At 31.2% G+C, this 15757-nt stretch overlaps 3 protein-coding genes and 1 long non-coding RNA gene across 4 annotated transcripts in view; 1 reads left to right on the top strand and 3 right to left on the bottom strand.

The window, feature by feature from the left end:
* LOC124443379 overlaps positions 1-15757 on the bottom strand; it is a 71587-nt gene that overhangs the window by 45958 nt on the left and 9872 nt on the right. The window lies entirely within an intron of this gene.
* On the top strand, positions 29-7657 carry LOC124443389. Its single transcript, XR_006947645.1, has 7 exons — positions 29-235; positions 541-570; positions 4454-4731; positions 5041-5239; positions 6403-6738; positions 6829-7006; positions 7647-7657. It is a non-coding gene; the product is annotated as an uncharacterized LOC124443389 (long non-coding RNA).
* On the bottom strand, positions 9802-11773 carry LOC124441056 (kinesin light chain-like). Its single transcript, XM_046991485.1, has 2 exons — positions 11143-11773; positions 9802-9821 (listed from the first exon to the last, which is right to left on the bottom strand). Exons 1-2 carry the CDS (start codon positions 11756-11758, stop codon positions 9802-9804), a joined length of 636 nt encoding a protein of 211 aa, XP_046847441.1. The 5' UTR covers positions 11759-11773.
* Positions 12138-15757, bottom strand: part of LOC124441054 — a 61275-nt gene continuing 57655 nt past the window's right edge. Inside the window, exons 10-11 of the mRNA XM_046991484.1 lie at positions 12388-15118; positions 12138-12166 (exon numbers count right to left, since the gene is read on the bottom strand). Of these exons, the coding sequence (XP_046847440.1) occupies positions 12138-12166; positions 12388-15118 (2760 nt within the window). The remainder of the gene's footprint in view (positions 12167-12387; positions 15119-15757) is intronic.

Here is a 15757-nt window from a genome sequence, read left to right as displayed (position 1 = left end):
GCTTTGCACGTGAATCACTGTGCAAGCCAGACGCGCACGCGCAATCGCCGTAATGGCCAATATAGTAACAATTTTTTAAGTCATTTCACTTATTTGCTGGTCGTTTTTGTAGTCTAGTCGTAACATTTGCACCGAACGTCTGCAATGCCTTCATTTAATGATTTGACCACCTCTGAATTGTCCACATTATTGAAAAAGAATGGAGTGGATAATGAAGTCATTGAAAAATTTCAAGGTAGTTGTAAATATTTATATGTTAGTAAGACGCTTTTTATGAAAACCTAGAAGAAGACATTGCTAAAATTTTGACATTATGTGGAAAATTTCTCCCAAGTTAGACATAACAGTTATCTTTGAAATATTTTAAGACATTTCTCATATATATAACGCTTTTATTCATTGACAGCGACGAAAACAGCTTGTTTTGCTCACGAGACCTACGTTGTTTACAAACCCAAATCATTGTTAAATTGTGTGCACCATGTGCATTCATCAAAATTTGCAGCATAATGATATGCTGGTTTAATATTTCTTCTTTAGAGTGACAGCTGACCTGTAACACCAATTCAGGTTGGTGCACTTCTGTTGCTGATAATTTTGGTAATAATACATATAGTCATGGTTACATATAATAATACATATAGTCATGGTTACATATAATAATACCTACAGTCATGGCTACATATAATAATACATATAGTCATGGTTCCATATAATAATACATATAGTCATGGTTACATATAATAATACATATAGTCATGGTTACATATAATAATACATATAGTCATGGTTACATATAATAATACCTACAGTCATGGCTACATATAATAATACATATAGTCATGGTTCCATATAATAATACATATAGTCATTGTTAAATATAATAATACATATAGTCATGGTTACATATAATAATACATATAGTCATGGTTACATATTATAATACATATAGTCATGGTTACTTATAATAATACATATAGTCATGGTTACATATAATAATACATATAGTCATGGTTCCATGTAATAATACATACAGTCATTGTTACATATAATAATACATATAGTCATGGTTACATATAATAATACATATAGTCATGGTTACATATTATAATACATATAGTCATGGTTACATATAATAATACATATAGTCATGGTTACATATAATAATACATATAGTCATGGTTACATATAATAATACATATAGTCATGGTTCCATATAATAATACATATAGTCATGGTTCCATATAATAATACATACAGTCATGGTTACTTATAATAATACATATAGTCATGGTTCCATATAATAATACATATAGTCATGGTTACATATAATAATACATATAGTCATGGTTACATATAATAATAAATATAGTCATGGTTCCATATAATAATACATATAGTCATGGTTCCATATAATAATACATATAGTCATGGTTCCATATAATAATACATATAGTCATGGTTACATATAATAATAAATATAGTCATGGTTCCATATAATAATACATATAGTCATGGTTACATATAATAATACGTATAGTTATGGTTCCATATAATAATACATATAGTTATGGTTCCATATAATAATACATATAGTCATGGTTTCATGTAATAATACATATAGTCATAGTTACATATAATAATACATATAGTCATGGTTACATATAATAATACATATAGTCATGGTTACATATAATAATACGTATAGTCATGGTTCCATATAATAATACGTATAGTCATCGTTACATATAATAATACATATAGTTATGGTTACATATAATAATACATATAGTTATGGTTCCATATAATAATACACATAGTTATGGTTCCATATAATAATACATATAGTTATGGTTCCATATAATAATACATATAGTCATGGTTACATATAATAATACATATAGTCATGATTACATATAATAATACATATAGTCATGATTACATATAATAATACATATAGTCATGATTACATATAATAATACATATAGTCATGGTAACATATAATAATACATATAGTTATGGTTCCATTAAATAATACATATAGTTATGGTTACATATAATAATACATATAGTCATCATTACATATAATAATACATATAGTCATGGTTACATATAATAATACATATAGTCATGGTTACATATAATAATACATATAGTCATGGTTCCATATAATAATACATATAGTCATGGTTACATATAATAATACATATAGTCATGGTTACATATAATAATACATATAGTCATCATTACATATAATAATACATATAGTCATGGTTACATATAATAATACATATAGTCATGGTTCCATATAATAATACATATAGTCATGGTTCCATATAATAATACATATAGTCATGGTTACATATAATAATACATATAGTCATGGTTCCATATAATAATACATATAGTCATGGTTACATATAATAATACATATAGTCATGGTTACATATAATAATACATATAGTCATCATTACATATAATAATACATATAGTCATGGTTACATATAATAATACATATAGTCATGGTTCCATATAATAATACATATAGTCATGGTTCCATATAATAATACATATAGTCATGGTTACATATAATAATACATATAGTCATGGTTCCATATAATAATACATATAGTCATGGTTACATATAATAATACATATAGTCATGGTTCCATATAATAATACATATAGTCATGGTTCCATATAATAATACATATAGTTATGGTTACATATAATAATACATATAGTCATGGTTCCATATAATAATACATATAGTCATGGTTCCATATAATAATACATATAGTTATGGTAACATATAATAATACATATAGTCATGGTTCCATATAATAATACATATAGTCATGGTTACATATAATAATACATATAGTCATGGTTCCATATAATAATACATATAGTCATGGTTCCATATAATAATACATATAGTCATGGTTCCATATAATAATACATATAGTTATGGTTACATATAATAATACATATAGTTATGGTTACATATAATAATACATATAGTTATGGTTACATATAATAATACATATAGTCATGGTTCCATATAATAATACATATAGTCATGGTTCCATATAATAATACATATAGTCATGGTTCCATATAATAATACATATAGTGTTGGTTCCATATAATAATACATATAGTTATGGTTACATATAATAATACATATAGTCATGGTTACATATAATAATACATATAGTCATGGTTCCATATAATAATACATATAGTTATGGTAACATATAATAATACATATAGTCATGGTTCCATATAATAATACATATAGTCATGGTTAAATATAATAATACATATAGTCATGGTTCCATATAATAATACATATAGTGTTGGTTCCATATAATAATACATATAGTTATGGTTACATATAATAATACATATAGTCATGGTTCCATATAATAATACATATAGTCATGGTTCCATATAATACTACATATAGTCATGGTTCCATATAATAATACATATAGTTATGGTAACATATAATAATACATATAGTCATGGTTCCATATAATAATACATATAGTCATGGTTCCATATAATAATACATATAGTTATGGTTACATATAATAATACATATAGTTATGGTTACATATAATAATACATATAGTTATGGTTACATATAATAATACATATAGTCATGGTTCCATATAATAATACATATAGTCATGGTTCCATATAATAATACATATAGTGTTGGTTCCATATAATAATACATATAGTTATGGTTACATATAATAATACATATAGTCATGGTTACATATAATAATACATATAGTCATGGTTCCATATAATAATACATATAGTTATGGTTACATATAATAATACATATAGTCATGGTTCCATATAATAATACATATAGTTATGGTTACATATAATAATACATATAGTCATGGTTCCATATAATAATACATATAGTCATGGTTGCATATAATATTACATATAGTCATGGTTCCATATAATAATACATATAGTCATGGTTCCATATAATAATACATATAGTCATGGTTACATATAATAATAAATATAGTCATGGTTCCATATAATAATACATATAGTTATGGTTACATATAATAATACATATAGTCATGGTTCCATATAATAATACATATAGTCATGATTACATATAATAATACATATAGTCATGGTTCCATATAATAATACATATAGTCATGGTTACATATAATAATAAATATAGTCATGGTTCCATATAATAATACATATAGTCATGGTTACATATAATAATACATATAGTCATGATCCACAATGGTTCTGTATTGGGGGTGGAAGGTCCTTTAGTTCAGATTAGACTTTGATAACTTGTTGCTATACATATTATGTTGTACACATTTGTTGAAATCTTATAACCTCTTTATTAATGTTACGAGATTTCTATTGTTGGTTTTATTTGTATTTTTTGTAGTGATAAAAGTAACAGCACCACCACAAGTCCTGCTCCTTCACTCCCCTCTCCTAAGCTCATTCCTACTTAAACTTGCTGTGAACATTCATTAATAGTTCAATTGTAATTTATAGTGCCCAAATGCTCTTAATGCAAATTCCCGTACCCCAAAAGTATTCAAGTTTATTGTCATTTGTTCAATAATTGGAACTTGAAGTACTTGTAAAAGTCTAATTTGCAATTTAGTAATATTTTACTTGTTTAAGGATTTCTTACGAAACTACAAAATTCCAAATCATGTAAGTACAATACACTAACATCAGCTCATTTATTATTTAGAATAGTAAGAATATTATGCTTAAGTGTGTGGTTAAAGTTGAAGGCTTACAAAAGTTATTAAGGTTTAAGTACTTATAGAGGTGAGCTGATGAATGATCAGCTTTTGTTTTAGAGTTAATCTCTCAACAGCCATTTCTTTAGCCATTTTACCAATTTCAAAACCACAATTGTATTTCTAAATTTCTGACATTACCTTGCCCCTAAAATAGCCTCTAACCATTTTTTGGGGGGAGGGAAGACAGGTCACAATAAGTATTTTTGTGTTTTAGTATTTTTATGCTGTTGAAGCTGAAAACAGAGTATTTACACTCAAATCTGATTAACGAGCTCATCAGAAATGTCTGCACTAGTGTGCTGAGATTTACAAACCATCCCAGCAAAACAGAACGTGTAATGATTGCACTTATGATTGTTGAATAATATCCATTCCTGAAGGATCAACTATTGGATGCAAACTCAAAGCCATGGGTGAATGATACTTAAAAGTGTTTATAATATGACATTTTGTTCAATTATTATTTTGTTTTGTTTCATTATACGTATGTGTCAAATAATAATGAATGTTGATCACATGAATGTTAGCTCCTTGTAAGTAATAGGAATTTTTTATAGCTGACATGTGTGATGTCATTAATTGTATTTTACTGTTAGCAAAAATAAGAATGTATGATTTTTCAAAAGCGATTTTGCCAGACAAGTTAAAACTTTGTACATCATAAAGCATTTTGGGCAGTTACAAAGTTTAACTTGCCTCAATAAATCTCTTTTAAAGAAACCACACATTCTTTTTGCTAACAGTCATGATAAATACATTTAATGACGTCACACCTCAATTTCTTATAATCATGCCTGCTAAAATGAATAACTGGGTGGTGACTAACTAACTAACACAAAAATGTAAATCAGGGATGTGTATCCACGATTTTTCGGCAGGGGTGTGTGTTTGGGAATAGCATGGGTGTGGTTTGGGTTACTACTTGTCTAGAGTGGATGTGATTTCTGTGAGAACGTATTTGTTGGCAAAGGATGTCAGACTTCTTTTGTTAAATTCTGTTACATATTTTACCAATTGTAGTGGCATCCTCCATTTATCTCTAATCACAAGTGCTTTTGATTTGACTAACTCCAGAATTTTTGCGATTAAATTACTTACAACAATTACAACGCGCGTTCTCATAAACTTATAATTTATATGAACCTTCAACGCCGATAGAGTTACAACAATTATATACAAATATATGTTAACTAGGCTTTAAAGTAAATGGTTTGAACCCGGGAGTATCGTTATATGTTTGTAAATGATGATCGTCCAGGTTAATAAAGTCCTGAGAAGGACTGTTTTTGATGTTGTCGAAACGTCAGTCAACAACATCAAAAACAGTCCTTCTCAGGACTTTATTAACCTGGACGATCATCATTTACAAACATTTAACTAGGCTTTAGTATTTTGAAGAGAAGGACACCTTCTTCCCATCCCATCCCCTAATCGAAACTATGTGATGCAAATTTACATTATCACTTTGTTATATGCGTTTTTGTTGTAATGGGCTGCTTGCGTCTCTATTTTGTAAATGATAAAAAATAAATTTACTTGTCTTTTACTACTTTTAAGTGAAAGCTTTCTTTTATAGGGATCTTTTGAGATGAAAATCTATAACCAATTAAAAAAATTGCAAAGAAAGAGATCTAACACGCCTGTTACCAATGTTTCGCAAACTAAAGGCAAAACAACAAAGAAAAGGAACAGTCATTGTTGGACGAACGTTCCCGAGCCGTGCGAAAGTAAAGATCTTACAGCAGTTGTATCAAAAACAAAAAAGAAGTGGCAGTCAGCTAAAAAGGATTATGAAAAAATTCAGGAGTTGATGGCTGCATGCTATGCTTCAAGGTGATCACTTGTCCACGAAGACGTCAGAAGAATAATGGAAGTTGTTGAAATGTTCCCTCCTTTAAAAAATCTGCTATACGTTAGTAGCTAGTAGTATTTTCATCCCATAAAATACGTACATAAGTTTAGCAAAGCTTATAGGTAACTGCTGTATATTATATTACTACAGATCAAGGCTGAATTTGCAAAAGTTATGGGGAATAAAGACGTAGCTACACAGGTAAAGGTAAACTTCAACAAAGTCGGGCGTCACAGGCTGTTGGCATATGCTGAGAAAAATGGTGGTAAACATTCAGAAGACTTGAAGAAAATGCACAGTGCTAATGACAGTGGTATCCTTGAAGAAGGTATTTCAGCTGATAATTAACTTCATTTTTATCCCATAATAAACATTTATGGCATTAAGCTGTCCTTAATTGCAAATTTTCACTCTGATAATTTTTGCTCAATCTTTGGCAGAAAAAAATTTTGAGTTTTTTCAAAACTGGCATGAGATGGGTAAAGGGTTACAATAAACTTACATGTTTTGAAGTCTGAGCTTTTCTATATCTATGAACTGTCACTTGTAGTACCGAATTTCTAACTTAACTCATTACATAGAGGTTTGAATGGGGGTCTCTAGGGGGGTCTATGCCTGACAATTTGGTAGAAATTTTTAAAGACTATATCTGTTTTTGAAAAGCATTATTATAAAATAAATTTTACGTTCCTAGACATGCTAATGAGCCATATATTTGACATGATAATGAGCCTAAATATTTGTCAAAGCATTCAAGTATTGTTCACTTCATATTTTTTTTTTGAAAAACACGTAAGCAAAATGTGTTGTTTCTACGCAAAAACTATGTCCACAAAATACATTATGTATTGCTCTAAAACGCTGAAAATGGCATTTTCAAGGATCTGAAATTCAAAATTTCTCAGGGGAGACCCCCCCAAGTGCGGAGCGCCTCCGACGTTTTATTACTGATGTTTGAAAAATCCTAGATCCGCCCCTGGTCTATAGCAAGTCTACCAGTGCTATGAAAATAAATATTTTGCTGTTCAATTACTTTTTCGTTACTCACTACACTACATATGAGATTACAACAGAAAATATGGGCAGACACACATGATTAGAGTAAAAGCCCCATTTTTCTTGGCTACATCACTACCTAAAACATAAGTAAAGATAAATTACATTGTCAGGTCTACCAAAACGCTTGTCAGCAAAGGATTTTTATTGTGTTTAGTCTTTGCAGAAAGAAATGGTTTTGTGGCTCCATTTCAAGGAACAAGATGCTTTGTTAGCCCTGGCTTTTGGGTTTGTTTTCTTTCTCCTTTAGCTGACCAGCAACAGTTGTATTTTCAATTTCTGTAGGCAAAGGTTTTAATGGAGTGTTTGTTTGGTTCTTTTTGTTGTTTAATAAAAAAATCTTAAAATGTACATTATTTACATGAAAAATTTATAGTGCTTAGTAAGTTTTAAAAAGCCCAAACACTGGCTTTGCTGTGTAAACATACAAATTTCTGTTCACTGTGATAAATGGTAAAATCTAATTTGTGTTTAAAAGAATTGTGTAGCTGGGAGAATCAGTTTCAAAGCAATGTAAAGTATAAACTAAAGCAAAAGCAAGACATGAATGTCATAGCAATGAAAATGACTCATTACTGTCCATATCAGTAGTAAAGACACCAGTAGAAATGACTCATTTACTGTTCTTATCAGTTGTAAAGACATTAGCCAAAAATGTCTAATCATGTCATTCACTCCTGAACATGGATACATACTTTTAAGGAAGGTGTTGCCCTAGAAATATATTCCTAATACAAACTTTTTATGGTTTGTACACAAGTTCTCTAATGTTCAAATAATGTTTTAGAAAAAAAATAATAAGAAGTTCTTTGCAAAATGAAATACTAACTGTTACACATAATGCCAGAGCTCTTCAAGATGCCCTGGGAATAAATGACATAGCAGACTCTTTATTTTGGGTAGGAGGCACATATTCATATATTCATGTTCTATCACATTGAGTTCTTTTGAAATCCATTGTTTTCAACAGATTAAGACATGCATGTATGAATTTGTGCCCCCCCCCTAATTAACCTGTTATCTGTGCCACTGCTGGGATTTTTTACATATTAGTAAATCTGATAGTCTAAAATCTGGTAGTCTGACAGTTAAATGAGTCATTTTTACTTCTGTCAATGCCAGAGCTCTTCAAGATGCCCTGGGAATAAATGACATAGCAGACTCTTTATTTTGGGTAGGAGGCACATATTCATATATTCATGTTCTATCACATTGAGTTCTTTTGAAATCCATTGTTTTCAACAGATTAAGACATGCATGTATGAATTTGTGCCCCCTAATTAACCTGTTATCTGTGCCACTGCTGGGATTTTTTACATATTAATAAATCTGATAGTCTAAAATCGGGTAGTCTGACAGTTAAATGAGTCATTTTTACTTCAATGCTATGGCAATGATATCCTACTTTTTTTTCTTCAGGTTATTTATAACTTTTACTTTACATTGCCTTTATAGTTTAAACTATAAAAAAGTATTATTGAATCAATCATTAAATGATTAAATCAATAAATAAATATTTCCTTCAAAGTAAAAAAAAACAATGCAATGTCACAACAACTAAGTTGTTAGTCCCCAAATCAAGTATGATTGAATCAAATAACAACTGCATGTCCATTTCAAACAACTACAATTCTCATAAATAGAAAGTATATTTTGTAAATTGTATGAATGAATAGAATTAAATATAGAAAAGACTGTATTCATACTTATATAGCAAAGCAAATCTTATGGGCTTTTCAACATTTTAAAAAGGGATGTTACATGATCATGGTCGCTGTAAGATCACTATTTACTCTCATTATACAAGAAAATGACCCAACAACATTCATTTTAAGGAACTTCAAAACTTCTGAATAGCTAGATATTGCAAACTAAACTCATAAATATACTTTGATAGTTCCATACAAGTTTCTCATTAAAAACTGTTCCAGTAAATAAATGACAGTTGAAAACTTGAAAATACAAATGTTTGAATATTGTCAATAATATATTTATACCTTTTATAAATAAACAACTGTTGTTCGTTGAACTTTTGTTAAAAGAAATCTACAATACAACTGTTTCTAATCAGCTGTAAGAAGACATACCTAAAATGAAAAGAGAAATTGATTTTCTTCATCATTGAAAATGAGCTACAAATTCATTTCCTCTTCTTCTATCTCCTTGTTCGGTTTCTCAAAGACAGAAGTATTTTAGCTTCTAGCAAATAAAAGATAAATAGAAGTCCAAATGCTTCAGTTTGAATATCTATTGTTTGTTTATAACCAAATGAAGATTGTTGTATATTATTGCAGTACATGTTCATGTCCAAATGATTTCGTTTCAATTTTTATCGCTCTAAACTGAAAGTACAACTGTCTTTCGTCCTTTTTTTCTTCCTTTATCTCGTGAAACGTTTTTCCAAAACGGAAGACTTAGCTGTTGGCAAATAAAAGATAAATATAGAGGTCAAATGCTTCACTTTCAAGTTCTATTGCTTGTTATAAACTTTGTTATGTTGTTTTTTTGTGTTTTCCTATCACAGTAAATTACAGCGTGATTCATTTCTCGTAATATTAACATGATCAGGTACAAATGTTTTCGATTTAATTTTCATCGCTCGTTCAAACAAATCTTTTGCTTTTTCGTACTCTCCCATTTTACTGTAAACAGAACCCAGATTGTTGTACGTTGTTGCAATATTAACATGGTCAGGTCCAAATGTTTTTGTTTGAATTTCTAATGCTCGTTCATAAAAATCTTTTGCTTTTTCGTACTCTGCCATATCCTCGTAAACCGAACCCAGATAGTTGTACATTGTCGCAATATTAATACCGTCAGGTACAAATGTTTTCCTTTGAATTTTCATCGCTCGTTCATAAAAATCTTTTGCTTTTTCGTACTCTCCCATCTCCTCGTAAACCGAACCCAGATTGTCGTACGTTGTCGCAATATTAATATGGTCAGGTCCGAATGTTTTTAACATAATTTCTATTGCTCGTTCATAAAAATCTTTTGCTTTTTCGTACTCTTCCATTTTACTGTAAACAAAACCCAGATTGTTGTACGTTTTCGCAATATTAACATGGTCAGGTCCAATTGCTTTCACTTCAATTTTCATCCCTCGTTCATAAAAATCTTTTGCTTTTTTGTACTCTCCCAATTGAGTGTAAACTTCACCCAGTTTGATGTACGTTGTCCCAATATTAACATGGTCAGGTCCAAATGCTTTCGTTTCAATTTCTATCGCTCGTTCAAAAAAATCTTTTGCTTTTTCGTACTCTCCCATTTTATAGTACACCAAACCCAGATTGCTGTACAATGTCGTAATACTAACATGGTCAGGTCCAAATGCTTTCGTTTGAATTTTCATCGCTCGTTCATAAAAATCTTTTGCTTTTTCGTACTCTCCCATTTTACTGTAAACCAAACCCAGATTGTTGTACGTTGACGCAATATTAACATGGTCAGGTCCAAATGTTTTCGTTTCAATTTCTATCGCTCGTTCATAAAAATCTTTTGCTTTTTCGTACTCTCCCATCTCCTCGTAAACCGAACCCAGATTGTTGTACGTTGCCGCAATATTATCATGGTCAGGTCCAAATGCTTTTGTTTTAATTTTCATCGCTCGTTCATAAGAATCTTTTGCTTTTTCGTACTCTCCCATATCTCTGTAAACCGAACCCAGATTGTTGTACATTGTCGCAATACTAACATGGTCAGTTCCAAATGCTTTCGTTTGAATTTTTATCGCTCGTTCAAAAAAATCTTTTGCTTTTTCGTACTCTCCCATTTTACTGTAAACAGAACTCAGATTGTTGTAGGTTAACGCAATATCAACATGGTCAGGTCCAAAAGTTTTCGTTTGAATTTTCATCGCTCGTTCATAAAAATCTTTTGCTTTTTCGTACTCTTCCATTTCACTGTAAACCCAACCCAGATTGCTGTACATTGTCCCAATATTAACATGGTCAGGTCCAAATGATTTTGTTTGAATTTTTATTGCTCGTTCAAAAAAATCTTTTGCTTTTTCGTACTCTCTCATGTTATTGTAAACCAAACCCAGATTGCTGAACGTTATCCCAATCTTAACATGGTCAGGTCCAAGTGATTTTGTTTGAATTTTTATCGCTCGTTCAAAAAAATCTATTGCTTTTTCGTACTCTCCCATTTTATTGTAAACCAAACCCAGATTGTTGTACGTTGTCTCAATATTAACATGGTCAGGTCCAAATGTTTTCGTTTTAATTTCTATCGCTCGTTCATAAAAATCATTTGCTTTTTCGTACTCTCCCATATTATCGTAAACCCAACCCAGATTGTTGTACATTGTCGCAATATTAACATGGTCAGGTCCAAATGTTTTCGTTTGAATTGTCATCGCTCGTTCATAAAAATCTCTTGCTTTTTCGTACTCTCCCAATTTATCGTAAACTGAACCCAGATTGTTGTACTTTGTCGCAATATCAACATGGTCAGGTCCAAATGCTTTCGTTTCAATTTCTATCGCTCGTTCAAAAAAATCTTTTGCTTTTTCGTACTCTCCCATATTATAGTAAACCGTACCCAGATTGTTGTACCTTAACGCAATTTTAACATGGTCAGGTCCAAATATTTTCTTTTCAATTTTCATCACTCGTTCATAAATATCTCTTGCTTTTTCGTACTCTCCCATATCACTGTAAATCAAACCCAGATTGTTGTACCTTGTCGCAATATTAACATGGTCAGGTCCAAATGTTTTCGTTTCAATTTCTATCGCTCGTTCAAAAAATTCTTTTGCTTTTTCGTTCTCACCCATATTTTTGTAAACCGAACCCAGATTGTTGTACGTTGGCGCAGTATTAACATGGTCAGGTCCAAATGTTTTCAATTGAATTTGTATCGCTCGTTCATAAAAATCTTTTGCTTTTTCGTACTCTCCCATTTTACTGTAAACTGAACCCATATTGTTGTACGTAGTCGTAATATTAACATGGTCAGGTCCAAATGCTTTTGTTTTAATTTCTATCCCTCGTTCATAAAAATCTTTTGCTTTTTCGTACTCTCCCATATGATCGTAAACCAAACCCAGATTGTTGTATGTTGTCGCGATCTCAACATGGTCAGGTCCAAATGTTTTCGTTTGAATTTTCATCGCTCGTTCATAAAAATCTTTTGCTTTTTCGTACTCTCCCATATTTTGGTAAACCGAACCCAGATTGTTGTACGTTGACGCAATATTAACACCGTCAGGTGCAAATGTTTTCGTTTGAATTTTCATCGCTCGTTCATGAAAATCTTTTGCTTTTTCGTACTCTCCCATATAATCGTAAACTGAACCCAGATTGTTGTACGTTTCTGCAATATCAACATGGTCAGGTCCAAGTGTTTTTGCTTGAAATCCCATTGCTCGCTCGAGAAAATCTTTAGCATTTTTATATTCTCCATTTTTCAAAAGCAATACACCCAGCTCGTTGTACGAATTTGAAACATCAATGTGATCAACACCTAACACTTTAGTTTGAATGTCTGTTATTTCATTAAGTACTTTAGTTGCAAGTTTATAGTTGCAAAATCTTTCCAAAACATCTACAAAATATTTGGCAATATTCCAATTTTTTTCATCAAGTTTTTGTTTTGATGATTTTACATCGATCAACTTATTTAGGAATTGTTGAAATGATAAATTTGTTATGAATTGAATTAGATGTGGAATTATTGTGATTTCATCTTCTCTGCCTTCAAAATGATTTAGTGCCCAAGCAACTTGGCAGGCAAGATCAGCTGCAGACTTTTGAGAATTATTTTCGTTTTGTTTACAGCCATAGGTCTGGGATGAATAATTTATGATGGCTTCGTGTACAACGCTGTGCAGGCGAATGTCATTGTTTTCCGTTTGAAGAAATAAAGAACAATGCTTTAATTGAAGACAGACATCTTCTGCAGATTTTTGTGGATCAATGGTTGTAATAAATTGTATTATTACATCTTGTGGTAAGGGATCGAAAGATATTATTGAGAAAAGTTTAAAAACATGTTCCAACAAGATGGATTCTTCAGCATTTTTTTGAACTGCTAACATAACAGTTTTCATTCCTAAGTAAGATGTGTTTTTTTTTTGAACAATTGCATCCATGTTCTGTCGCTCTCCTTTATTCAACTTGTCAAAATACTTCTCCCACGTGAATGTCGGATCTATACTTCTTACTTCACGTACGTAGGAAGCAGCATTTGCCAGGAACAACGGTTGACGATCTAATTTGTCTGATAAATCCTTTAAAAGTTTTTCATCTTTATTATGAATATCAGAAGGGACAGATAGAAGTTTTTGACATTCTTCATTGTTCATACCATGACTAACTGAAATGTGTTTACTTAGATTTCCATCTGATGGTATAGCATCTGTATTTTGGACAGTTACTATAATTTGACCATTTTCCCAGCTATGATCACCAACTTGAGGTAATAATGGATAAATTTTATGAAGTTCAATCACGTTATCTACAACAATCCACCATGTTTGCCAAGATTTCAGTTGCTGTGTCAGCAATAATTGAAAATTTTTAATTTTCTCTTTGCTGCTTTTTGCTTCTTTCCGAATATTTTCAATGACAGTTTTATCATTGTTTAATCGTTGACAAAGTTCAGCATAAGTTTTTAAAACTGATTCTGCAACATTTCCTTCTAGTGTCATCACAAATGTTGTGTTATGTTCCCAGTCTACTGACTTAAACATATCTTCGCAAATTTGTCTGGCTAATTGAGATTTACCACTGCCAGGATTACCAGAAATATAGTAATATGTTAGTTCATTATTGTTAGTACTGCGCAAGTTATTGAGATCTGCTGTGATTTGTTTAAGTAACTCTGTACGTTTAACCACATCGTGATTTGGTTTGCAAGGAAGTACTTGAAAAGAATAAAATAGGTTTCGTTGACTTTTTATTTCACTAATTTCAGTGAGTGAAAGTGAAATTTTAGGGAGTAAAAATTTCAAGTCTTTAAACGACTTTTCAATATCACAAACCATTTTGTGAAATTCAGCATCTGATAATTTACCATCATCATTATGAGCGGTTTTGTTTCTTACTTCACGAAGTTCATTCACAGCATCTCTAACTTTTGGATCAATTTTTGTTCCAATTAAGTTTGAATACAATATTGCTGCGAATAGCGTCGTACAATCCCACTTACTGGTGTCACCATTTTGAAAATTTGACAGAATATCTTTGTTAGGAGGTCTCCTTTTTGAAATTTCATCATTGAACAATATCTGACCACTAACGTGGGAATTATCCCATTCTCCGTGGTCTTTTCCGCAATGAGTGTTCCACTCATCGATAAAAACATCAACAAGTTTCTTTCTAACATCTGCAAGTGTTTCTCGCAGGTAGAAGTTATTAATTTTTTCTCTTGACTGCATCTAAGGGTCATAAAATTATTTATATCAATATAAATTTGTTCTTTAATTTGAGTTTTTAGATAATTAAAATTGTTGAAGATCAAACATAGCTACGTAATGTTACAGTTTTACTTGTAAGTGTAAATGAATATCGAGGATGGCAGTTAAAAACAACGCAATTGGACATTTTAGTTTTCCTGCATTTAGGCATTTGGCTACAGTTTGGTTGCCAGGATTTTGCGAGTGGGTGGGCACGGAATTTGTACCACGTCAGTCGCTAGCGAAATGGCCCTTAAACTTGCTTCTACACTGGGAGACTTTTGCAATATTTATCACAACATGAATAGTTTCAATTTTTTAACTTCCCAGTTTAACCTTGGCGGATTTGTACATTCTTCGTGTTATAACGTTACGTAGATTGATTATCATTGGTTTCAAAGTTGACACAGCCAGGAGTGGCTCCGGGGATAAGCTCCCGGTGTTTACAAAATGCTCCTTACGGCGTACGTCTCAAACAGCCTCTGTCAACCAAGTCCAACTCCTGGCCTGCTCGTGTGGCTTTACTTCTAACCCCGGCGGAACTGCTTTTACCGACAGGAGAAAGGGCGAAGGCGGGTCTCTGGCGCCTTAAAACCAGATGCTTCGGGCAGGTGGTGGCTC

This window comes from Xenia sp. Carnegie-2017, unplaced genomic scaffold (genome assembly GCF_021976095.1).
Source record: "Xenia sp. Carnegie-2017 unplaced genomic scaffold, XeniaSp_v1 HiC_scaffold_20, whole genome shotgun sequence".
NCBI lineage: Eukaryota > Metazoa > Cnidaria > Anthozoa > Malacalcyonacea > Xeniidae > Xenia > Xenia sp. Carnegie-2017.
This window is presented reverse-complemented; position numbering and strand designations above follow the sequence as displayed.

What these genes read in the sequence shown, in the direction of transcription:
- LOC124441056 (XM_046991485.1), bottom strand. Translation starts at nt 11,758, where the DNA reads ATGAGAGAGTACGAAAAAGCAAAAGATTTTTTTGAACGAGCAATAAAA. An exon ending in AACGTACAACAATCTGGGTT is followed by an intron (nt 9,822 to 11,142) that starts TGGTTTACAGTA and finishes TTTTCATTTTAG; the next exon opens with GTATGTCTTCTTACAGCTGA.